The sequence below is a fragment of the Microtus pennsylvanicus genome, chromosome 8 (assembly GCF_037038515.1).
Source record: "Microtus pennsylvanicus isolate mMicPen1 chromosome 8, mMicPen1.hap1, whole genome shotgun sequence".
Lineage (NCBI taxonomy): Eukaryota > Metazoa > Chordata > Mammalia > Rodentia > Cricetidae > Microtus > Microtus pennsylvanicus.
In genome coordinates this window covers 40031920-40057238 of record NC_134586.1, presented here as the reverse complement: position 1 = coordinate 40057238, position 25319 = coordinate 40031920, and the positions used below count along the sequence as shown (strand labels likewise).

General features: G+C 37.2%; 2 protein-coding genes across 6 annotated transcripts in view; one reads left to right on the top strand and one right to left on the bottom strand.

Moving 5' to 3' along the window:
* Nucleotides 1–8707, top strand: part of Trnt1 (tRNA nucleotidyl transferase 1) — a 17393-nt gene extending 8686 nt beyond the window's left edge. For 2 of the 3 annotated variants that reach the window (XM_075983298.1, XM_075983300.1), the window contains exons 5-9: nt 2053–2179; nt 3971–4164; nt 4907–5160; nt 5303–5584; nt 7868–7980. In XM_075983298.1, the coding sequence (XP_075839413.1) occupies nt 2053–2179; nt 3971–4164; nt 4907–5160; nt 5303–5551 (824 nt within the window). In that variant the 3' untranslated portion in view covers nt 5552–5584; nt 7868–7980. Of the gene's footprint in view, nt 1–2052; nt 2180–3970; nt 4165–4906; nt 5161–5302; nt 5585–7867 lie in introns of all 3 variants that reach the window. The other variant, XM_075983297.1, reaches the window with a different exon arrangement.
* Nucleotides 6882–25319, bottom strand: Crbn (cereblon). 3 transcript variants are annotated; one of them, XM_075983294.1, is made up of 11 exons: nt 25180–25319; nt 21237–21352; nt 20390–20592; nt 19510–19659; nt 16113–16272; nt 10663–10725; nt 9707–9791; nt 9195–9310; nt 8703–8767; nt 7927–8058; nt 6882–7114 (listed from the first exon to the last, which is right to left on the bottom strand). In XM_075983294.1, exons 1-11 carry the CDS (start codon nt 25244–25246, stop codon nt 6934–6936), a joined length of 1338 nt encoding a protein of 445 aa, XP_075839409.1. In that variant the 5' UTR covers nt 25247–25319; the 3' UTR covers nt 6882–6933. The 3 variants fall into 3 exon arrangements, with proteins under 3 accessions (XP_075839409.1, XP_075839410.1, XP_075839411.1); XM_075983295.1 differs by having other exon boundaries at nt 21237–21349; nt 25180–25259; XM_075983296.1 differs by lacking the exon at nt 25180–25319 and having other exon boundaries at nt 20390–20595; nt 21237–21353.

Below are 25319 nucleotides of genomic sequence, written 5' to 3'. Positions count from 1 at the left end.
ATTCTTTTAACTTACTGTACTTAAACAGTGCAAGAAAAATGTGTAACACAAACACTCCCCCTATATCATATCACTCTCTGCACTGTGTTTTATTCATATGTATCCAAAAATGTTGTGTAGAATGGCATATAACTATCAAATCTTTGTTAGTGACTCTACATACAACCTCAATATCTTTTTGAGCATCCAATCTTAGGAAGCAGCAATGAATTTGCCATAGATAATGAAACACCTGTCAGCTTAATCCTCTATGGTATGAAAGGTGAGGAGAAATAGGAGTTGAGGTGAGTTGGGATGGTACATCTATGCTACACCAATTTTTATACTTTTAATTTCACACAGTCTCTTTGATTATTGCTTCATGTTCTGAGAAAGTAAGTTTAGGCAAGATGGATATATAAAACTGCAGAATGCTAAAGTTAGTGAAGGTGAGAGCTTCCAAAACTTAGGCAGTAAGGAGCCCAAATAATGAATGTGCTCTGTGTGTTTCTTTTTTTTTCATGTATGTTTTTCTTTTTACATAATTCAAATTTAAACTACTTCACCTGGTTTTATAGAGTCTCATCCAACAGGAATATTTTCAGTATGCTTCACTAAACAGAAAAACCGAGTCTTTAAAAAAGTAGTATTTCACATGAAACAAAGCTACTCTTGATGCTGTTTTGCTGGAATTTATCATTTGCCCAGCTCAACTACAGGCACACTGCATAAATTTAATCTGCTCAACAAGTCTATGAAGCCATTTAATTGATGTAAATGCCTAATGTGTAGCTTGTAAATTGAACAATTAGGATTCTCGCTGAAGCAGTCTGGTTCTAAAGGTCATGCTTTTTATATCTTTAGTGCTTTTGTTTGTTTTTTTTCTTTTAAATATAGTAATCCCACCAAAACAATAACAATGTTTACATTAGCCTAGTTTTCTTCAGGCTTCTTTCAATTGTTACTGGTTCAAACATGAATAGTATAGATGTTAATGGCTGGTTACTTTGCTTCCAAAGGCATTATCGCCCCTCCCTGTTTCTTTTTGCATTACTAGAGATGTAAATGAGGGGCCTGTACATGGTAGCTTGGGAGAGTTAGCCATCCTGCCATTCTTGTATTAGAACATTATCTTAAGATACACGCTATAGTCTTATTTTGCTTATTTAGCATTCTTTTCTCCATTTTTGCTTTGTTTTCATATGGAACTTTTGGAAATTGTCATATAAATCAAGATTCTTATGCATAAATCCAAAACAGCCCAGAAACACTTAAAGACTTGCCAGATATTATCCAGTCTGAGAGAAATCTGAAAAGCTTTTCAAAACCTTGTGACTAAGGTTAAAATGTTATTTTTTAAGATTGCTGGGTTTTATTTTTTTAACCTGTGTTTTATTTGTTTTGCTTTTTGTTATTTTCAATTTTGAGGATGTGTTCAGGCCATCTTAAAAACTCTTCTCTTAGGGTCCTGATGCTGAGATAATAGGTATTTTACCATCTTGGGTCTGTTTATTTCAAAACAGCATTTGCATATTAGGGAAATGAGACATTAGCCTCTTTTGGTACTGATATATTTTCCCCAGAATATTATTGAAGCTTGTAATTTTCTGTAAGATGCATGCTGGCTTTCTTCTTTTTCCTACCAATAAGCATATTTTTATTTTCAAATAGTTTTTGTCTACTATATTACTATGCTTAAGATTTATTTGTGTTTATGGGTGTATGCATATGTGTATATGCACATGTATGCATGTACACAGAGGATGGAAAACGGTATTGAGTGCTCTGTATTACTTTCCACCAATACTTTTGAGGCAGGGTCTCTCCTTCTATTCATATTTTACGAATATATGTTTTCATTGCTGGTGGTGTTCTGTATCAATATGAAAATTAGCTTTTGTCTGGTGTCTTCCCCTCCTTCCCATTTTATACGAATTTAGTAAATTGATTTTGTTCGTTTGTAAATTTTAGCCTTATTGAATTTTTACTGTGTGGTAGTTTTCAGATGATTCTTTTTCCTTCCCACTCTAAATTCTTGCCAATGATTTTTCTTCCCTCTTTTATAATGAATAGGTTTTGATGGTACCTTGTTTGATTATTTTAATGGTTATGAAGATTTAAAAAATAAAAAAATTCGATTTGTCGGACATGCTAACCAGAGAATTCAAGAAGACTATCTCCGAATTTTAAGATATTTCAGGTAAGAATTTGTAAATTTTAACAACAGAAAATTTCAGGTTTTTTTCCCTTTGAGCACAGTCCTGTTTTGTGTAGTGCATATCAGCAGAAATATAAAATAGAGACCCCCAAGTACCTGTCTTCTGTGATGAGGTAGCACCCTTTGACTTTGAAAATATACATAAACCATCCTTTGTGGAATGTTCTATATGAAAGCTTTAAGTTTTTAATGTATTTTGCTTCATTGTGATTTGAGTCCTCACCATGCACAGTGCTGGGTGCTCTGATCACAGTGAGGATGACTTAAAGTGTCTGCCTCCACAGAGCTGCAGAGTATGAGATGCTCTGGGACAGACCTGCTCAGATGCCTCACCACAAAACGACACTGACAAAAAGAAAATGCTATTAAATGAGTGGCGAAATAAATCAGAATATAGATAAATATACTTAAAAGATGGATAAACTTGGTGAGTGTAAGATGCATGGATAGATTTGTGGGTAGCAGTGATTTTAATTTTTGTAGGCATGACTTTCAACTTCTATACATGTATATGTAATGTTGTGATACACTGTAATTTAAGGTAAAGCTCCTGTCTGCCCTCAAACACATAGCATGTTTATGAGAAAACATCAATACTCCTTCAAGCTTTTTGGTTATCTGTGTCACTCCAGTCTGCATCAGTGATGAGGATGTCATCTCGTGTGTGTACCTATCATCATTGCCCACTGATGAGTCAGCCTATCCTCGGTTTAGGCTCACCTTCTTTGACTACATTGATACATAATGAGATTATGCATTTCTAGTCTTTTTGTGTCTAGATTATTTAACAGTCATCTCTAGCTTCATCTATTGCTATACTTGACAGGATATTGCATCAGGAGTGGTGGCATATGCCTATAATCCTAACACTGAGGGATCCTAAGGCAGGAAGGTCATGAGTTCAAGGCCAGCCTTGGCTAACCATAAGTTTCAGGCCACTGTACCACATGTTCAATGCGCTACATTTTCTAGTTGATCAGCAGTTTATTTTCAAAAGTGACCCACAGGGAACACAGGAGAGCCGGGGTCACCTCATACTGACCTGACTTTCTTTGGATATAAACCATTGTAGATCTGTTTGTCTTCAGAGGATTCTCCCCATTTTTCAGTGCCTATGCTAGTTTACTTCTGCTTAGCTTTACAAGTATGTTTCTGTCTGACTTGTTTAGCACTTGCTGCCTTTGATAAGAGCCATTCTCCCTGGAGTGATTCCTGTGCATTTCCCTGGTGACTAGTGACACTAGACATGATTCATAGACTTTTTGATCATTTATAATTTTGCAATTATTTTTGAATTCTTTCTATAATGCCCCATCTGATGTGACATTTACAAACATTCTGTAGGTTTTATCTTGATAGTTTCTTACCAGGGATTAAAAAAATCCAAATTCTAATCTTAAATAAAAAATGCCGACCTGAGTAGTGTGCATCTGGTAACATTTACTGGCCACTTTTTGGGCCCACTCAGAATACTGTGTAGCAGGGCATAAGTATTTAGTCAATAAATCCAAGTTTTCTAAGCGAGTATATGCAAACAATCTGTCAAAAACAGACCAAACAGCAAAACTTTGAAATTGTCTCACTGTCTATGTTTTGTTGACCCATTATCTAGATGGGAAACAACCCCGGGAAAAAATGGAAAAATACTTTATATGGTGATAGACGTTGGTATAGAAGTAGCAAAATTCTGAGGCTTGTCTTGTAGGGTTTTTTCCTCTTTAATAAAACATTTTAAAAAACCTTAAAGAAAAAAAAAAGTCAAATGTCTTACAGGTTTTATGGCAGAATTGTGGACAAACCTGGTGACCATGACCCCGAGACTCTAGAAGCGATTGCAGAAAACGCCAAAGGCTTGGCTGGAATATCAGGAGAGAGGATTTGGATAGAACTGAAGAAAATTCTCACTGGGAACCATGTAAACCATTTGATCCACCTGATCTATGATCTTGATGTGGCTTCTCACATAGGTGAGCATAGGTTATACAACTATGTAAAAATTTTGAGCAACAAAAGACCTAGTTTAAAGTACATGAGGTAAAATGTTTTGTAGTTATATAGCTAAGGAATTTTAAGTGGGGAAATTGTATTCTAAGGTAAACATTGGGATTAAGGGTTAACAATTTATGGGTAAAGAATAGTCCAGTGAACACTTGGATTTGATGAAGCTGTGCCACTTACTGGCTTTACAGGTGGGTTATCATCAAAAAGCAGTTAAACCTAGTTACTCCTTCTACAAGAAAATTTAATATGTAGAAATGAAGTCAGTCAGGAACACAGACTTACTGAGCAGGGAGTGGGTGCAGACAGGAGCATCACTGAGAAAGCATCTGCTGTGCACTTGATGTGACCATGGCTCCTGAGCCTCCTGCTACATCTTGCTAGGGAAAACAAGAACATGATAGGGTTTCCTAGGAGTTGAGAGTGACAGATGGGCTGAGAAAAAAAAGTGGAAAAAGAATACTACTGGAAAAATACTTCATGGTGGACTGGGCAATGGTGGCATATGCCTTTAAGCCCAGCACTCAGGAGGAAGAGGCAGACAGGATCTGGCTAGCCTGTTCCAGGACACACTCCAAAGCTATACAGAGAAAGCCTCAAAAAACCCACAAAACTACGTGGGATGAGAGACAAGTGAGGGTTTTATAATTAAAAACAATGACTAAGGTTTTATAAATAAAAACAATGTCTTTTTTTTTTTTTGCCATACAGGTTTACCTGCTAATGCAAATTTAGAGGAATTTAACAAAGTCAGTAAAAATGTTGAAGGTTTTTCACCAAAGCCAATGATTCTTTTGGCCTCTTTATTCAAAGTACAAGATGATGTCACAAAACTGGATTTGAGATTGAAAATTTCAAAAGAAGAGAAAAACTTGGGTTTATTTATAGTTAAAAACAGGAAAGACTTGATTAAAGCAACAGATAGTTCAGAACCACTGAAACCATATCAAGACTTCGTTATAGATGTAAGTATGTATTAGGTTTGGTCGTAAAAATAGTTCTTCATTAACCAGAGAAGCATTTTTTATTCTAACTGTAGACTTTATATAAGTAAATAGTGGAATGAGATTGTGAATATTTAATCGTGAAAAACTGTGTGTCATTTAGTCAAGGGAACCGGATGCAATTGCCCGTGTATGTGAGCTGCTGAAGTACCAAGGAGAGCATGGTCTGCTCAAGGAGATGCAGCAGTGGTCTGTCCCGCCATTCCCCGTGAGTGGACATGACATCCGGAAAGTGGGTATTTCTTCAGGAAAGGAAATTGGAGTCCTGTTACAGCAGTTGCGTGAACAGTGGAAGAAAAGTGGTTACCAAATGGAAAAAGATGAACTTCTGAGTTATATAAAGAAGACCTAAAATGAGCTCCATATGAAATAGTGGGAAATCTCGGTAAGACTGGATTTATCTCCTTCTGTTTCTTACCTAAATCCTAAGAAACAGCAGCAAGAAAAAATTCTTGTATAGCAGTATAGAAAAACTGAGCAAGTCTATGTCCTCTCAATACAGGTTTAACTCTAAATTCTCCAAGTCTCTAGGGGTAGTGCCGATGAGAAAATTGTAGCTGTCACTTGTTTAGACTGGATGTGGTAACTGTCAACACTTGTGTGTGCTAAATAACTAGTTAATGTTGTCTTAGCTGTTCGCTGAGTTTTAAAATTAATCCACAGTGCCATTCATTTATACTTTCTATCAGGTCCCACAGATAGTGAGCATAAGTATTTATTTTACTAATTAGATGGATATGGCTTAGAGTTTGATAAAATCACTCATGACGAAGCCCAAATAAGAGGGAGTTTAACCGTGGAGCTCCTTCTGTTGTCACTACCTGCCTAAGCATGTAGGAAGTATACAGATGGGGTGCTATCCTTTAAACAGTACTGTCAGCAAGTAATGGTAAACAGTGTGTGGATCATGAGAGTACACTGCACAAGGACAGAGCAGAATTCCCTCACTTTATGACTACAGCTTAAATGAACTCAAGTGGAACTTAAAAAGTGACATTGAGGAGTTGCATTTTATTACTGTACTTCAAATTTTACTTAATTACTTTTTGACTTTTACATAATTCAACTAAAGTGCAGGTTTGGACATAGGTATTAAGTTTTGGTAAGTTTTATTTAAAGATGCCCTTTAATTGCTTTAACCTTTATTTCCTAAAGGACGTAATCCCAGAAAGATATACTGTTCACTTAAATGCAAAATGCACATATATTACTATTTAAAGGGTCTTACACATGACGGTTATCAAATAAATAGTGCAAATACACAAAATGCTATTTTTTTCTGTTCAAACTGCTTATTTTACTCTTTAATATTTTCAAAATTTACAAATTAGTATCTCAGACAAGCTAAAGAAAATGAAAAGGACTTTGTTCCTTTCAAAATAATATACACTGCTTTGCCTCTGTCTTGTGCTTGCCAACTGAGCTGGAACATTCATCATTTAGTGGAGCTGTGCCCTAATCCTGTTCCATAGTCATTCTCATCATTTCAAACATGTTTTCTTATCCCATCAGTGACACATATTCAACAGGATAATTAATGGCACCAAGCTACTAAAGCTGATACTTCTGAATCCAACCTTGTGTTTTACTCTGCTTTTTCATCCTCTGAACAAGTGTGCTCTTGAACTTGGTAGTCAAGTGCTGTAACCACTATACACATATCAGAGACAGTGACCTCTGGAGCAGATCTGACTTGAGAAAATAATTTGTTAGGAAGTTACTCCTACAATTCACTTACAAACAAAGTATTACTTTGTCTGGACTTATTTCATCTTCAGTTTCTGGAATTGTGGGTAACAGAGCAGAGCGAGTTAAGCCCCAGAATTTTTGAGGTGACATATCTTTTTTGGTGGCTGTAAATTTCCATCCAATGTGGCTCGCACAAATCTTACACTGGGCAATGGTCCATGCATACCTACGAAATGAAGGAAAACACAAGCTAAGCAACCTATTTTTATTTTAACCTTGGATCTAGGCTTGTCAGGAAATTTCTCTGAAACCTCATGAATTTACAAAGCTACCTTACCAATACTGTATTGATACTATGATTTGATAATTTTATCACTATAAGTTTCTTTATATTGCTGTTTGCAAAGGACTGCATCGGTCCAGGCTTAATCTCACTGCTTTCTACTACATTATTGTTAGAGAACAGCAATCTTGGAGATACAGATGATGTAAAGGAAAAAGCCCATGACCTCCCTGAAAATAAGGCACTTTTGTTCTCAAGTAAGCAAGTTACCATTTTCCTCAGATGGAGTATTCTGCATTTAGTGTTTACATTAACATATTTTGTTAGTTTTACAGTCTTCAAGAATGATGTCAAATAAGAGGGTTTTTTTCCAGGTGCAGTAAAATCACTAATCCCCAATTCCTCTGCCACTTTTCAAAGTAAAGGTGTGGCCCAGAATAAAGCAGGCTAGATAAACCAAGATTTTCTGGTTTTTACATCTCATTATGTCCCTGCTTAAGGCCTTTGAGTCACATATCAGTGGATCAACCAATAGTTGTAGTTATAGTGGATCATAAAGTTCTGCAGTGAGCTGACAGGTACTTTTTTACCCTAACATATGCAACGATACACACACACCAAGTTCATTTCTACCTATTGATGAAATGAAGATTAGTTAAAATTATTCCTGTCATATTTGTTTTGTATCATTTCTAGACGCTACGCTGAAGACTAAACGAGGAGTCAGTAAAAAACAGTGAACACAACCACATTACCCAGGAAACCAGCTGTGTACTGTAGAAGGCCGACCTATCAGATTCAGGTTGGAAGCTTTATACACAGTCAGTGTCTCATGTACATATCCATGAGGGTTCACATATGCTGCCATTGGACCACATAGGGATAAACTGTAACAAAGAAGTAGTATGAAGAATAAGATAATGAAGAGAAAAAAACAGTAACTCTAATTTTTCCTTCCTGGGATATATATATCTTTATTATTGATTCAATATATAATATATATATTAATCTTTGAATTTTGTATATACAAGAGATTGGCAGGTATTCTATTTTTGCTTGAAAATTTTCTTTGGTGATTCCAGGGAAACACTATTGTTTAAAAAACCTAATAAAAAGGTCATATTTATTCATCTTTGGACAGTTAGATGCTTTGAAGACATCAGTTTCCTTTCTTGATTTACTGTCTTATTTTTTAATTCTACTGAATTCATCAAAGTGTTAAACTGTATCACAGCATTAACACATATGCCCTATTTTGGTCATTTGTAGCATAACTAGTTGAAAGATAATGCTTGAAGCACTCATCTTGTCAGAAGATACAGTACCTCAAGCTTAAAACAAAACTTGAGGGAAAAATATATTGTATATATATTGTAGATATTTCCAGCCTGGGAGACAGCCTTACCCAAGCCAAGTTAACTCCCTGTGTTTATTTTCTTTATTGGGTATATTTTTTAGGCACTGGAAGAAAAATTTTAAAAGGAAGTTGAAAATGTATTGAGAGGTATACTAAATGTAATAAAGAGCTTACCTAAATATTTCATTCTTGGTTGTTATTTCTGTTTCTTGACACTGTTTACAGCAAAGGGAAGTACACTAAAAAGTTGAAGTGCAAAAACAGACATGTTACCCAAATCATGAATAAACTTCTTTAGGGTACAAATGTCTTAGCTTTTATATGTCACACTTCCAACCTGATAAATTTATATAAAGTCTAGGATTAATATTTAAGGATTGCAAAAATTCAGATTTTCAGGTTGACTATACCTTATTCAAAGGTATACTGACTGTGTGTGTGTGTGTGTGTGTATGTGTATGACTTGATTGTTTAAACATCCTAATCACCCAGATTTGGAATGGTCTGAATTACAGAACATTTCAGATTTGAGAAAAGCTTTTCAGTACAAACCAGAAGCAGCAAACAAGTACCTCTCCAGTATATGACTGTATTCCTATACAATAGAGGTAGCTCCTGATCTCAACAGTGTGACAATCCGCACAACAGACATGCATCTTTACTTACTTTATTCATGATATCTAATTCACAGCGAAGTCGTTGAATAGCACTACCAATTTTAAGGAGCTGAATTCTCAACACATCATCAATAGGAAGACAAGCAGCTACTCTGTAAGAAAAGTCTTAAAAGACAGGGAGAGGTATGCAGGCTTTAAACTTAGGAATCATTAATATATACTTACATTCCAGCTGCCTTCTTTTAAGTCAAACATACTTGAATGAAACTGACTTACAAATATAGAAATGACAAAGCTAAGTTCTGGAGCCAGATTTACTTGTAAAAGCTCTATAAAGAACAGGAAGTGTCTACATGAGAACCACTTCTGCAATTCAAATTTAGGTAGAAAATTAACAAAATAGATTCTATTGCTTAAAATATTAATTTCTTGAAAAATGTTTTTCAAAGTAAAAGAGATACAAATGCCTTTTCAGAATTCATAAAAGGTGAGTTTGAATTAATGGTTTTTTTTTTAAAAAAATTTCCAACAACATACCACAGATTGTAGTATTTGCCATACCTATTGGATTCGCAGGAAGAGAATCATCTTTGAGATTTTCATCCCATTCACGTAGCTGTTTCTTAATTCTATCCATTAATGTTTCCTGGTTTAAAATAAAAGTAACCACAATAAGGTTCAGCCCCTTTAAAAACCATACATTGGTACTAAATCTGAGACCAGACACAATGTTTTTACAGGTGGAACTGCTTGCCTCTAACTCCTTTGACTAGCAAGTAGGTCAACTTTCCTGGATTCTCACCCTTAGGCTGTCCAAGGACTATGTGATTCTAAATGCCTCTAGATGCTGTTTTAGACTGCTGCTTGAACCGGCCTCTCTTCTGACCTTTCCCAAGCCTTTCCTGGCTCAGTGCATTTGCTACACACCCCACTTAGCAACTAGTTACTACAGAAAATTGCTATCTATCTTTCCAGGCATTAACACGTTTTTGCATCTGTGCCTTTGTAAGGTTCAAGAGCTGCTGAAGGGCAGAGGGCAACTGTTTTCTTTTAGTGGTACATAAATCATACTTGCTCAAATTACTTGTTTTATTTTTCCAGTTCTTTAGATTTCTTGGCAGGGATTCATTAAGAAATACAAGTAATATTTGTTTAATCTTTACTATGTAATAGTTTCTATTATGCCCATCTGCCTCAAACAACAGTGCAACTGATTGGGCTTTGAAGGCATTCATTGTATTCCAAATCAAGGTTCTTCAAGTTATCCTAGTATTCGGTCTCTTAGTGATTTTGCTAGCCCCTGTCAGTGCATACTTTTTAACTGACAGCACAAGCCTGTGTAGATGCATCAGTTACTATGCTAATGATACAGAGATACACTGGAATGCACTTGTTTGGAAAACTATTCTGATGTAAGAAATCTTATAGTGTGGCTTTCACATGACCATAATTTCAATAACCAAAAATGTGTCATCCTATTTTGCTAAGATACAAGTCAGGACTAGTAAGTTACTTACAGCGTCATATAATGAATACAGCCAGCGAGGCCATGAAGTCAGATTTGCACAGTGAAACTTTCTCTGAAACAAAAAGTGTCACTTAGGAAAATTCAAGGGAAAGGTACAAATACTACAAACAGTAACACCTAAAAATTCTAATTTTTAAAAGCTTACTGATAAATTATCTGAAATGTATTCACAATCTTATGGTAGGTGGTTATCTGAAAGGCATTCTTATAGATGGCAAACACTTTCAACACCTTAATGACAGTGCACTCTGAGAAATGCTCGTCAAAAACAGCATTCAACACAGAGCACCAGGGTGGTTACTATACACTTGCAAGCTCACATGGCATATTACTATAGTGAGTATGCCAGCAACTGAAACACAATGGTAAATACCCGTGTATTACAAACTATGCTTAACAAATATAAAAGAATAAGAAGTGTTATGCCAACATGGGGGACTTACCATGGATAGATTATGCAGGATTGTTCATTGTTCTGGGTGGGTCAGTGGTAGAGAATGAATAGAAGACCTAGGATATTACTGTCTGAATAGTGTGATAGACTATATATAATATATATTAAATATATAAAGTATTTTTGGTAATTTCGTCAAAGAAATTCTTCAATTACACGGGACATGATTCTTTTTGCCATCCCATTACAGGGCCCCAACCTACAAGCAAACTAGAGTCTCAATTCCTATTGAAGAAAAGGACTTCTAAAAACCTTTATCCAATTATTCTGAGTCTAAGAATTCTATGTACAAAAAAATGTGTTTAATGTTTAATAGTAATTCCACAAACTGAAGGGAGCAGAACTGTTTGTTCTTACATTCATGAGTCCCTCTTGACTTTCAGCACTGTGAGAGGGGCTTCTATCCTGTGTGGATACTGTTGCTAACTTTCAGCAGATTACAAGTGCTGCTCAAGGCTTACTTTGTAAAACGGGCCAGACTTCAATAGCCACCAAATTTAGGAACTTAAAGGGACTAAGAACAGACTCTTCATAGAATTTGTAGTTGTTCATGGAACAGATTGCTACTGATAGCATGCATAATGATCTTTGAAATAAAACTACAAAAAAATTTTAAAAATGATGAAAGGCCAATCAAACTGGCAATGAAACTAATAGGACAATGGAAAAGCAAAAAAAAAAAAAAACTTAAAAATCATTCCACTGACTTCTCTCATTACATTGGAGTCCAGAGATATCTATTATAGTGAACAAAGTAAATGATAAAATTTAGTTAAATAAATTGGAAATTGACAGGTTTTGTTTTTTCTTTTACCAAATTTCTCTTAGTAATGGGAGCTGGTAGGATCTTTACTATTCTAGTGACTTATAAACTAGTGGTAGATACACAAATATCTATGTGTAGATATACAAATATGTATGTGTGCAAGGCATGAAAAAAAATCACTCACAAGTCTCTCTGTGTTAATACCTGACTACACCTATCTTAGAAACAGCAAACAGCTTAGAAAGCTTCATTGAAAAGGGACAGTGAGAAGGCCAGAGGCCCCATTTATACTCAAAGTGCTTGTGAACGTGAGAATTGCTACGCAGCACAGTACATGTAGGCTGACACAGTACCAGAAGAAGTAAAAGATAAAACTAATCTAGTCTGAGGCGGCCCCTCAAATCACTGAACTCTCAGAAACTGTAAATGGGACAAAGACAAGCCACCTGGAAACAGTGACACGCTGGGTAAACTGCACATGGACTCTTGTTTACATAAAATTCATTATCAAGAGAAAAATCGTGTGTGTCTTCCCTTGGGAAGTTATTAGTTACAATTTAGAACACTAAGGCAGTGTACTAAAATAGAGTTAAGTAAAGACCCCTTAAAAACAGCACACCATGACCAACACTAACACGACAAACGAAACAGGCTTGTGACTGCAAAGATGACAACTGTCAAGAGTTCTGAGAAACCAGCGGGCCACTAGGGAAAAAATACGGATAAAAACTTCCTAACTTCATAAGAAATACACAAGTCCCTTAAGTAAACTGCTATAAGTAATTATGCAAATTAAGTTAAAATTAAACCCACAAGGTACACTTACCAGATCAACAAACATGGTTGTATATTAACTATGAAACCGTGGCAACAATGAATACCAGCAGGTAAATAACTCCTTTATAAGGAAAACTACAAGCCCGCATTGTCACTTCATCTCACTATTAGGATTGAGCATATGTATGTATTTGTGCAGAGGGTATCTGTACACTTAGTGTGTGTCAGAGGTGACTAGTGTAAAATACAGCAGCCTGCTGCAGCTTTAGAAAGGAATGACGCTGTGTCTATCAAAAGACACAGGGGAGTCTCCTGTAGGACACTGTTAGTAAAAGAGAAGAAGGTCAACAGTAGCGGATATCCTTTTGCATAAGGTGCAAGAAAAATGAATATCTGTATCTTTATAAACTCTAGAGCATTAAAAACTAGAGCAAGTTTGAAGGCTTTGGAAGTTTGTACTCATTTCTACTCTGCTCTACATGACACACAGGAATCTCTTGTTTATTTAGCACAGGCTGAAAGGATGAACATCAAACATTACAGATTTCTATTGTTCACATTGATTACTTTATTTTCAGAGTTAACTCTTCTGAATAACAGGGTAAGCTTTATATATGGACAGACAAGAGGGATGAAAAAGTTTGCCATTTGGAAAATCTCTTCCAGTCATTCTGGTGAGTTTAGAAAGGGGCCATGATAGTAAAAAAAAAAAATAAATAAAAATATAATAAAAGTAAACACCAGTGTCAAAGCCTGAATCTCAGGAAATCAAATCTCTATGGAATAGGTCTGAAGTGTTTCCCAATTAACTTGGCTCCAATATTTTCCCCTTTTCAACATCCAACATGCTGAGCAGACACATGTCTATTGGACTTCCTCTACATTCCTATGGTACTTTGTAGGAATAAGAGGTTGCATAGAACACTCGGTGAAGCTTCAATATTACTTTATGATATCTGGGTAGTTTATATAAATTCAAAGATAACTAAATGTAATCCAGGAAGACCGTGTTCTCCTGAATGCTTTATCTTTCCTATTGGAAGTGTGACAGCTACCTTTAAAACATGTTAACAAATGTCCCAACTCTTCTACCTTAACTACTACTCAGCCATGGAAAAAGGACACATCTAATATGGCTTTATTTTGTGGTGGTGGGCTGTAGAAGTGAGTGTCAATTCTAGAAAGAGGTCTGAACTGACCCCACATCTGTCTAAACACAAGCAAAACTCAGACCATTTTCAAAGCAATCGAATGTCCACCTACAAGTGCAGCATGCAGTCCTGGCCAACCATCCCTGTAGCTCTTCCCTGTTTTAGAGTCTATATTCTGTTGGGCACTGAATAGCTCTAAGTTTACAAGTTGCCTGGGCACAACATACATTTGCTGGCAACATTTTTTTTTTTGATCTCATGATCAAGATTCCACATTTCAGAAGCTAAGACATTATAAGCTTAAATGAGGAAACCTTTGAAATAATATGAAAAAACAAAGGCTTTCTGTAAATCTCTTAAAATCTCATGTGCTACCTCATTCCCTAGTTCCTTCTGGTAAGGCTTTGGCAACTCTTCCCACAGTCAGTGAGGGCTGAATGCAAACCTAGGATGACAGAAGACTCAGGAGTTCAGGTGATCTGTCAACACACAAGTAGTGGCTTCCTTGCCCATCGAGCCAGTGACAATCCAGTTGCAAAGGAAAAAATTTCTAAATTTAATGTAAACATGAAGAGACACTTCTGTCTAGTATATGAAGAGTTTAACAAATAAGGAACATAAAAGTTAAACTTCACAAACTGTAATAGCTTAATTGAAGTTCAGGTTGAGAATTTCAAGGTCTTGTGGCCAGGACAGGACTTAAGGCAGTTATTAGTTACAGTCCCATCCTATACTTACTAATTTTCAAAGAGGAGTTAATTTAGAAAGTTCAGATACTTAAGAATTCCCATTACTGCCCCAATATGAATTATTAATTTCAAAATAAGTCCTACTGAGAAAATACCAGTCATTGAGATGAACGACTAAATACTGACATGACATGTAGGGAGCGGGCATCTTGATAGGTTTAATTTGTCACATAATCACTTCATTGGCAGACAAGTGATAGTACTAAAGAGCCCGATTAAATAAAAAAACAACACTCCTTGATATAACCTTTTGACATACTTACTCTAAGAATTATGCTTAAAATAATCATGAACATTAATTCCCCACTGTTGTACTGATAAGTAAATAAAGATAGATATATTGAAAATCTCTATACCCAATTTGGAAAAGGAAGTGCTATACAGATGAACCAAAGCTGCCTGCAACAATGTCAAAGTTTCTAAAATATTCCTTTCAAGGTTCTTTTTGCATGTGTTTAAGCAGTCTAATTATACTTGTGTAGAGCATTAGACTAAGCAAAGCATACTGCACTATGAAGGAACGGTTAACAGAACATAAAACTGTGTATCCTAAAAGTTAGAAAACCATCAAGCACCCAGTCTGCCCAAAGTTCTCTAGAAACTGAAGTCTTCTAAAAGAATACTAAATGTGATAGAACAATGAAAAGAAATAGATCCTGTCATGAATATTATATACTAATTCACATCAGTTAGGATGCCATGCTATACCTACAGCAAAATGTAAACCTTTCCTAATCTAACTTAGAAGAGTAGGGATGATTCACATGAACTTTTATGTTTACAGTGGAGATAATCTTTTTGTATTTTTAGCAAGTACCAAAATCCAACTTCTAAACTTAGAAATTATTATACATTTCTTCGTTATGGGGAAATCATCAGTTTAAGAAGCATGTTTTATACCTAAAGCTATTTACACATACACCTACTGTGAAGTACATATCTCCCCATGAAGCAGAACCGGTTTCGCTTTTCTCCTCAGAGGTGAACTTGTGTAGCCAATTGACTACATAAGATGTAATGCCAAAACAAGCACCCTTGGCTTTCTTCTAGGCAAGACTCCAACCACTGACCTCCATTCCCAGCACCAAACAAGCAAAGCCTTACACTCACAAGTCAATTTTTGCCGCAATCAGCAGCATGCTGCAAAACAACTGACAAAAATTTTCCTCTGAAAAGTCTAAGGACAGCGTTCTTTTCTACTGTCACTGAATGCCAGCCCAAACAATCTTGTCCCTTCTTCAAGGCTGCATTTAACTCAAAAGCCAAATAATGTGATTAGAGTTTTCTAAGGTTCCTATGGAATTAAGGGCCACAGGCCATTAATACATACATGATAAGCATAATATCAACAGTGTCTAAGAATTGTGTGACATTTCACAACTACTGTGAGTTATCTTTCATAAATAACTCCTCGTGAATTATTTTTTAAACCTGCCTATGACCAAGTGAGCTACAGTGTCTAGAAAATGTCATGACAGCCGTGACTCTTTAAAAGCAACCTGTCTTCAGTTCTAGAAGATGCATAAAAAATTAGTGTCTCACCTTCTGGTATTTCTGCCACCATTTACATGAATATTGGTCTTCCCAAGAGACAGGTTTTGAAGGAAATATCTGGCACTTATTGAGTGATTCTAACTGAACTGCAGACATGGTTGATGGCAACACACACTCTGGCAAAATTTGCACTTTAGCTTGCTGGATTCTAAAACAAAGAGAAGCATGTTGTTCATTTTGAAGATATAATGTTAGTTTCTTGATATAATTTTAAATAAGATTTTTTCCAAGTTCCCCACTTTAAACAAATGGAACAAATACTATATTTGTAATGTATATGTATAAGACATTTTCAAAATAATTGTTTAATAAATCTTAATATAAAATATAAGAGATAATTTAGATTTCATTTTCACTTGTAGAATCAAAAGAAACTATACATTTCAGATAAATATGTAGGCACAAATGAAGCAAAATTTATTTTAAAAATTCAGCCTACAGCCTATAGATTATCCTAACACATCTAATTTCATAGATATTCTTAGGTAATTCTCCATCCCCAAGTCTCTAAGCTCACACACTCTTTGTCATTAATATCCAGGCAGCAAAAACAGGTAGAGAAAGGAAAAGACATAAACATACACACACACACTTTGGATAAGCATACATACATAGATATTCTCCCTCTCTGTTTCTAGAAAAAATTTATTGCACCAAAGACAATGTAGAACCAGTGTCCTCTATATCATGCCAGGTCTTTGTCTGCAGAACTTTGTCTTTCAGAACTAGGGACAGATAAAGTAAGCCCTTGTGGTCCTGTTCAACATGCCTGGGGTGGGTGTGTATGTGTGTGTTGGTTCTTCCTTAGGTGTTTAAGACAGTTACTTTATGATTATAACAACATGATTTTAAAACAGACTACAAAAGCGTGTGAAATTGGGGGAAAACTGTAAAATTTAAGATTTTGCATTTATTGTAATGCCTGTTGAAACTGCTTACAGATATAGATGGGTAATGTGTAAAGAAAATCTAGGAGCATCTACATCCAAATGAATTTGCAAACCCCAAAAAACAACCTTGTCTCCCCCAAAATCAAAATGTTACTCTAAGTTTCAGCTAAAATGTTTGTAATATATATTTCAAACTTTTTGACTAAAATTTACTTATTTCAGATATGATATATAAAAAAATCTCAGAATTTCAACAGGATATTAATCTTTTTCTGTACACTTATAGGAAAGATTTCTCAAGAGTCCTACACCAAGTCAAATATACCCTTCTATGTGTTATTTTTTTAAAAAGTCTATGTATTTGAAAAACAGACTTTTAATAGGAAAGGTCAGAAGCAAACACTGTACTTCATTTATGCAGTGGCATTTAGGTCAAAAACAAAAACGAAAAAAGTGAATCTTAAACTACATATTATTTCATAGAGTTAAGTTCCCAGTGTGCTAAGGAGAAACTTTGGTATAATGGTTGACGGCTAGTTTGGGAGTCAGAATGTGGATGAAACCAGCTGTTTCTCTTTTACTTGCACAATATTTGACAAGTAACCTCACTGGGACTTAGTTTATTTTCATTTGCAAAAAGAATAGACTGCCCTAGACCACCTTCATGGTTTCTTAAATTCGTCATTTAAGTGACAGTGGTCTCAGACCAGGGTGGGAGTGGGAGCAAAGATATCTTAATCCACGAGGGCTTTCAAATTGAGACATTTTTTTTTGAGAGGCTTTAATATATACTAGGTGTATAGAATACTAGAAAGAATTAATATGTAGTAGGTCTATAGAATACTAAAAAGGATTAATATATACTAGGTGTATAGAATACTAGAAAGAATTAATATGTAGTAGGTCTATAGAATACTAAAAAGAATTAATATATACTAGGTGTATAGAATACCAGAAAAAACACATATATATAAGGTCTAAGGAACACTAGAGAATTAATATATACTAGGTGTATAGAATACCAGAAAGAACTCCCCTTTCTAGGACTAGTCCACATTTGCTAGTGTGATGTTGGTCTTACTAGATTGTAACCGTGTCTCTTGAACTACTTTCTCACAGTGACTTCTTCCAGCTTGTGTTTTAGAGTTTTACACAACTAATTATTAAAGTCACATACAGAAATATACTTTCTCCCAACTCAATTTCTTTTATCTAGAAAATAACAGTCAGAGAAAATCAAATTGTATGAACTTCAATGTTTATAGGAAGTAAATTAAAAGCTGTTGTTGTCAGCAAGATCCACGGTAACAAAATACCACAATACCCAGATCACTTTGTACTCATTCACCTAACACTGTCCTAAATGTAGACCATAAAAGTTTCAGTCACTTCTCTGGCAGCTTGTCTATTGAGGGTCTCAGTCATACAACCTTTTAAGACTTGGAGTTTATACAATGAAATGTTCTAGGCAAGGACCAGGAGAAAAGCCCCTCAAGTTGGGACACCCCATCCAATATCCTTGTTTTCTTGTCCCGAAACGCTGCCTGACCACATGCACTTCTGCATATGACTATTTACAGCTGCTTACAATATGAACATAACAGACAACAAATCTTGTTCTCATGCAGCTCACATTCTTGTTGATCCCTAAAACCTTCAAACCTTCCTGTGCTCAGATGACATATGAAATAAAAAGGTATGACAGAATTTTCAGTTCTGACCACAGGCTAGATTCCCTACAACAGGTAGACCCCAGAGACTATCCTCTAAGACATGACAGTGGTTCCTATGTGTGCCTAAGACATGACACCAGGAAAAAGAAATGCTTACTTGGAATTCATTTCCTTTTTAGGAAGAGGGGTAATTAGCAGAATTTAATGGGAAAAGAAAATAGCTGATCATATGAAAAGCTACCATGTGACTGCACTAGGATTCCCAGGAATCTTGTAAATGTCACACAGGACAGCGACAATGGCATTTCTTCATTCTTCATATCAAGGCATCTTGGGATGATACAAAACTCCCACTGCAAACAGCCACAAACCTTGGTGGCTGGTACAGCTCAGGGTAGCAGTTGGCAGATGTACTCAGTGTAGCTTTCAAACAGCCCAGGAACGCTGCCACTGCTACTCCTGTCCCGGGGAACACCATGAGCACAGCTTTTGCCTTCTATTCTCCTGTGCTGCAGAGAGCTCTTCAGTCCCCCAAAAGCCGTGCCTCATATTACTGGTTTCAAACCCGGAGGGATACTGCAGTTGCCTAGAAATAATTTTTAAACGATGCCACAGTCATACTCCATATTAAGTCACATCCCGGGAGAGGAGATGAGGCCGAAACTGAAGCCTGAACAGTTTACCCTGGACAAGGAAGTCTGCTAAACATCAGGGTTGGAAACTATGGCCATCACCATAGAAGGCAAAGAGAACAACTAGTGAAGCTATAAAATAGCAAATGACCACAAAACCACCTCCCTCTATGATGTTGAAGTGTCTTACCCATCTGACTGTGTTCTAAGTTCAAGGACCTTGAACCTCTGCCGTCCAATTGCTTTCACTTTCACTACTTCAATTCCAAACTCCTGCTCTTCTCGATAAGCATAAATCTCTGCTGTAGTTCCGAACTGTGCTTCCCTTTCTTGCGCATTACTTCCAAGAGAAAAATGTACAAGAAGAGTTTTCAGCTTTAGCCTTTAAATACACAAAACTGGCAAAAGCAATATAGACAGGAAAGCAGTTTACAGCAGTGAACCTTCACTGTAAAGCTAACACAGGAGGCTCCAGAGAGCACTTTAGAATGAGGGTAGATTTTTAGAGTCACTGAAATAACCTAGGGCTAAAGAGTTTTAAACTCATTTCACAACGTACACATGCTTTCACTTTGTTAGACACTGACGGTTGCTGCTAATTAGCAGCGCTAAGCACATGTGTGTGGGGAGTGTTGGGGGTGATGGGAGGCTTCCTGTTTCCATTTCCTGTCTCCACCACATTTCCTTCATTTGCCAAAGGCTACTTGAAGTACCGCTTCAGTTTACCACTGTTTTGTACTGGTACAACTTTGTGAGTTTTGAAAGGGAAAAGTAACCTTGGTATGAAATATAAAATCCTAGCTGTCTGAATAAAAACAGTTCTGAACTTGCATTCCAGGCAGGTTTCCCATTAAAGGCATGCAAGCTTTTCAACAGCCAGACAGCTAAATTGTAAAAGTCAATATCTGACTTACAAAGTAATGAGAATAATATTCCCAGTTTGTGCTTTGACAAATTGTTTGCTTCACACTCTAATCCTCTGGAAAATTCCAGTTGGCTTTGTTTACCACCCTGACCTTGCTGTGACAACACAGAGGGCAGCACAGTAAACAGATCACCTAACCTCTTACCTGTACGCAAGAACTGCAAAGGTTCTGTCTTTCTGGATTAAATTCCGCACCATGCTGACTTCTTGTGGGTGGGAAAGCTGTAGTGGTAATGTCTGCCCAGGAATCAGGATCATCATCACTTGAGGAAGGACTGGAATTACCTGACAGCTGTCATCATCATGCAAAGTCCTCCCATGAAACTCTTCCATATCAGCGCCCAGATACTACTCAAGAAAACACAGAGTCAGGACACTTAATACACCGTAGCAGATTAAAGGGTAGAGCAGAGTCAAAGAACTACATAGACAGAGCACACACATTTACTTATATAAGCTTGGTTAGATAAGGACACCTCCATCAAACTCTAATTTTTGATCTAATATTGTCTATTAGAACTCCCAATTGTTTATGAAGAATCTCTCAGTATTTTGTAGCTTAAGATATCTTATTTTAACCAACAACCCCTTTGTGTCAAAATATGACAACTCATATGACAGAATGCTAGTAAGCAGAATTCCACCCCACATCCCAGCAGTACCAAGAATACACTCTTGGTGGCTTAGTTAATAGTAGAATTGTTCAGAGGAAGACAATTCCTCAAAGAGGCACACCCAGGATAAGTTTAAAAGTTAAAACTGTATGTTTGCATATTAGAAAATAGTCAAGAATCACAGGAGAATATAGTATTGCACTGCTTCAGTTTGTAAAATTACATTCTTATGTATTGGGAGATAAGAGCCCATTCTCATCCACAAGTTCTAGGGTCAGCTAATATGCAGGGATCCTTCAGTCAGTCACTGCCATTTAGGAAACTCCAAGCACATTAAAGGTCCATCTACTGTATTAGCTCAATTGCAAAATTACATACTGTATGTGACGTTGGCAGGCTGGTGTCAAAGTTTATGATGTTTGGTTTTCTGGCATCTCTACTATCCTGATCTTCAACTTCCATTTCAATTTCATCTTCCTCATCTTCACTCTCTGCTGAAGAAGAAATAGAAATTTTAAAGGCAGCTCTGTGGCTTTCACATGCCCCGCCCTGAGAGGCAAGACATTCACACAAAGACAGCCATGCAGGGGCAGCAGAAAGAGACCTTATGCTTTTTCTGCCACCATAGTGCCTTCCTCCTTTCCCCGGTTTAAGAAACCAACTATTTTAGAACACGTGAAGATTTACAGGAATGTTGGAAAAACAGAACCCTAGTATGCCAAGACTTTATGTTCTTTCAGTTAGCACTGGACATTCATTTGGGATCTTGTCGCAACTAATACTGGCATATTACTATTAACTAAATTCCTTATTTTATTTGGATTTCCTTAGAATTTCAGCTAATTTTTATATCCTGTTATAGACTCCCCTCTAGGATATCACATTCTATTTAGGTGTCATGGCTCTTTTGCTGCCTCTGCCCTCCTGTCTAGGGAGAGCCAGATCATTCAGAGTACATATCAGGTACTTTACACAGCACTCCTCAGTAAGGATCAGCTTGATGGAACTCTCAGGATTCAGCTGAGGCTCGTTGTGTTTCCGCACCTTACATCAGGGGTACATACAGACCTAGGGGCTGATGTTCCCCCCGATCACCTGCTGGGGACACAGCCCCCAGCCTCCTTCACAGCAAAATTTCCTTTCCCTTCTTTCACACTGTACTTTTAGACAGTGGATCGCCAGATACAGCCGTCTAAGGGAAACAGCTAGATTATGTGTAATTCTCCTATATTTTTCTCTTCTCCATCAAAATAATTCTGACCCTTTATGTAATAAATTCCAACGGATTAAAGCTGAGCTGCTTTATCTGAAGAAAAAATGAAGGCTTGGACACACTCATCTCTGAGGATATTTCAAACTCTAGCTGTAAGAAGTTCCTCTGTGAAAACAAGCAAAAAGAAATAAGCAGGCAAGAAAGATCTGCTGGTTACACTGGAAAAATGATTCCATTAAAACCTGGCAGAGGGCACTGCTGTCCCAGTGACGCCTCTCCTGGCAGTCACCATCATATTTAAAAATGAAATGTTTGCCACTCTTTTCATACAAACATTGCCTTGTCATTTTAAATTTGAAAATAATGTTGGCAGAAAGAAAAAATACATTTTTAAAGGAGATTTAAGAACTCTATCTGCACATACTTTTCTAAATTAGAAAAGTAAGCTGATCTACTTTAAAACCTGATGCTACCAAGGGCAGAGATGAAAGCCCAAAAAAAACCAAACAAACTGCTACTTTATAGAGGTGTTACTCTATCTTGTAGGAACTGTTCTCCTCCTGCCAACTGTGGCTGCATTTTCCACCCCAAGGATAATTTTGTCCCTTTATGATATTTGGAATTGTCTTAAGATATCTTTGACATTCACAACTAGAAAAATCCAGACTATGTGTTGGTCAGGCATGCTGCTAAATACCCTGTACTGCTTAAGGTACATCTTACAAGGGGTTCTTCAGCTTGAAACACTGGCCTAAACGAGATCCTAAATGCACTAAACTTTATGTATGTGTGTATGTGTGTGTGTGTGTGTGTGTATACACACATATACATATCCTCCTCCAAAACTTTTAAATGCATAAGATTTGATTACAAATTGGTCAGCTTTTTCATTGTGAAATTATTTTTTTCTATCAAACCATCTGTAAGTAGGTTCCTAACAGCACAAAGATTTTACAAAAAAGTAAATGCCTAGAACTTTATATTTATTATGAATTCCTAGATATAATATTCTGTCAGAGACAAGAACATAATTATTTTAAGTTGTATGTAGATAGTTGATGCTTAACATTTCTGAACATGTTTTTCTTGACAATAGGAAAGTTTCATCAACAGATAAGATGAAGCTAAAATAATGAGAAACATTCTTTCACCTGCAACCCTAAAAAAACATAGATTTGACTTGACATTTGGAGAGACCCATTCTCTTCTCTACTACAGCAAGCTTAAAATATCTGCTATGAATTCAAGGGCGGCAGTTATACAAAATTTACACTTGACATTTTCTATTTTTATTCTTTAAAGGGAATTGTTATGTATGGTGTCCAGCCTCATAAACAAAGCTAAAAGCCACTTCTCCCACTTGGAAATGTTTATCTTTGAGTACTTCATTTTTCCAGGGTAGATTCTTCACACCTAAAATGTTAAGCAATTTCTTTAGCACCTAAAGATGATCACTTTCCAAGGCAGCTTACACTACATGGACTCAGGGGGCAACCCAAAGTTTTCCCAGAAATTGAACTCTTATAATTTGGAAAATCATTATTCTACATCTACAACATCTGTGAGTCTCTTACTGCCAGCATCTTAAATTGAGGAAACACACAGGGACTTTTCAGAGCTACTGCTACACTCACAGCAGCCTCTGGTGAATGCCAACACAACATGAGCACCCTCCTTGGACTCTGCCACTCTCCCTAAATCTTCAGCACATCCACAGTGGAGCTGATGTCGCTGGCATCTCTTCTGCTGAAAGATGACTTACCTACCTTTACCAGCTTCAGCAAGTACAACTTCACAAACAACCAGTGACTCAGACAAAAGTGCCTTTTATGCCCTGGCACAGCACCCAGCATTTCCCCCCTTCAGGCTAAACCATTACCTAGTAACAGATTCATACCCAAAGGACACCTTTCCTGAGGTGACTAATTGAAACCTGAAATTATTTCTTCACAACCCACAAAAAGTTCCTAACTCAAATGACTAAGGATGCAAGTTTTCAACAACTTACAGCTAACCTAGTTCACAACTGTATCCTAAGTAAATCTATATCACAAGATTGTTCAATTCCTCTAACCCCAGCATAGTCCCTATCTCTGACGAATCACAGGAGGAGTTGGAGACCCTAGTATTCAATTCAGCATAGCAATGAATGAAACACCACCCCTAAACCCTAACAGCGCTTGCCTGTCTGGCCCTAGATGATCTGCACCCGAGATTATAATTATTCTCATTAGCCTCACCACAACTGTGAACCCTAAAGTAGAATGGTGTGTGTGGTGGCGACTTTCATACTATCACACTGCCAGGTTTATAAGCTAAAGCCTCAGGTAAAAGTCTGTGTTGTCTACAGCATTCTAGGAATAGTATGGACCACTACTTCATGCTCTTTTAATATTCAGTACCGCAACGTATATAGGGGCATACAGTGAAAAGGAAAGAGAAACTGGTAATACCACTCCCTTGAGTGATAATATGCAAGCATACTATTTTCATACCAGAGAAAAAAACCACCAAATATGGACTCGACAGACAGATAGCCATATATAAAACAATACCTGAGGTGCTGACAAGCACCCCGCAGAGCTGTCTCTACAACTGTGTGACCTTCCATATCACTAAACTATACAGACATGTAACAACTCGTCGATACATCTCTCCCCTACAAGCAAGGTTCTGAACAGGTGACAGGGGTAGCAGCAAAAGCAGAAACGCATACAAAGTGTTCACTTCGTGGCGCGTGACGTGTGTGTGCTTAGTACATATTAGCTGTCAGTCTTATTAAAAGACAGACGTGCAGGAAACTCAACGGCTACTAATGTAACCCGGTTTCGGACGTCGCCGGGTTCTAAAGCATTTCCGTGGAGGCTTGCTAAGGAAAAAGATGCAAAGGATTGGGTCCCTGCTCTAGGAGACGAAAGTCCCTCGTCCCAACATCCCCCACAGCGCAGGAGACAGAGGCCGGGGGAAAACGCTGAGCTGCAGCGGTCGGGGCTCATGAGAAGCTCCCCCACTCGCCGCTGCACCCCGGTTGCTGTCCTTGTCCTCCCTGAGGGGTCGGCCCCGGACCTCGCTCTCCACCCATGGCCAGGCGCCCGTCCCGGAGGTTACCAGGCAGCAGCGGCAGGTGGTTGCCCATGTTGTGCGCAGCGTCCGGCTGATCTCCCTCGTCGGCCATGTCTGTTTACCCGCAAAGGAGCCTGGGACAGGGCGGTGCCGGGACGCAGGGGGAGGATCCGCTTCGTGCTGCC

Excerpts from the sequence above, each read along its gene's own strand:
- Crbn (XM_075983294.1), bottom strand. The coding sequence starts at position 25,246 with ATGGCCGACGAGGGAGATCAGCCGGACGCTGCGCACAACATGGGCAAC. Across the intron at positions 10,726-16,112 it reads GGTGGCAGAAATACCAGAAG|AGAAAGTTTCACTGTGCAAA; the intron begins GTGAGACACTAA and ends TTTTTGTTTCAG. Across the intron at positions 9,792-10,662 it reads TGTATTCATTATATGACGCT|GAAACATTAATGGATAGAAT; the intron begins GTAAGTAACTTA and ends ATTTTAAACCAG.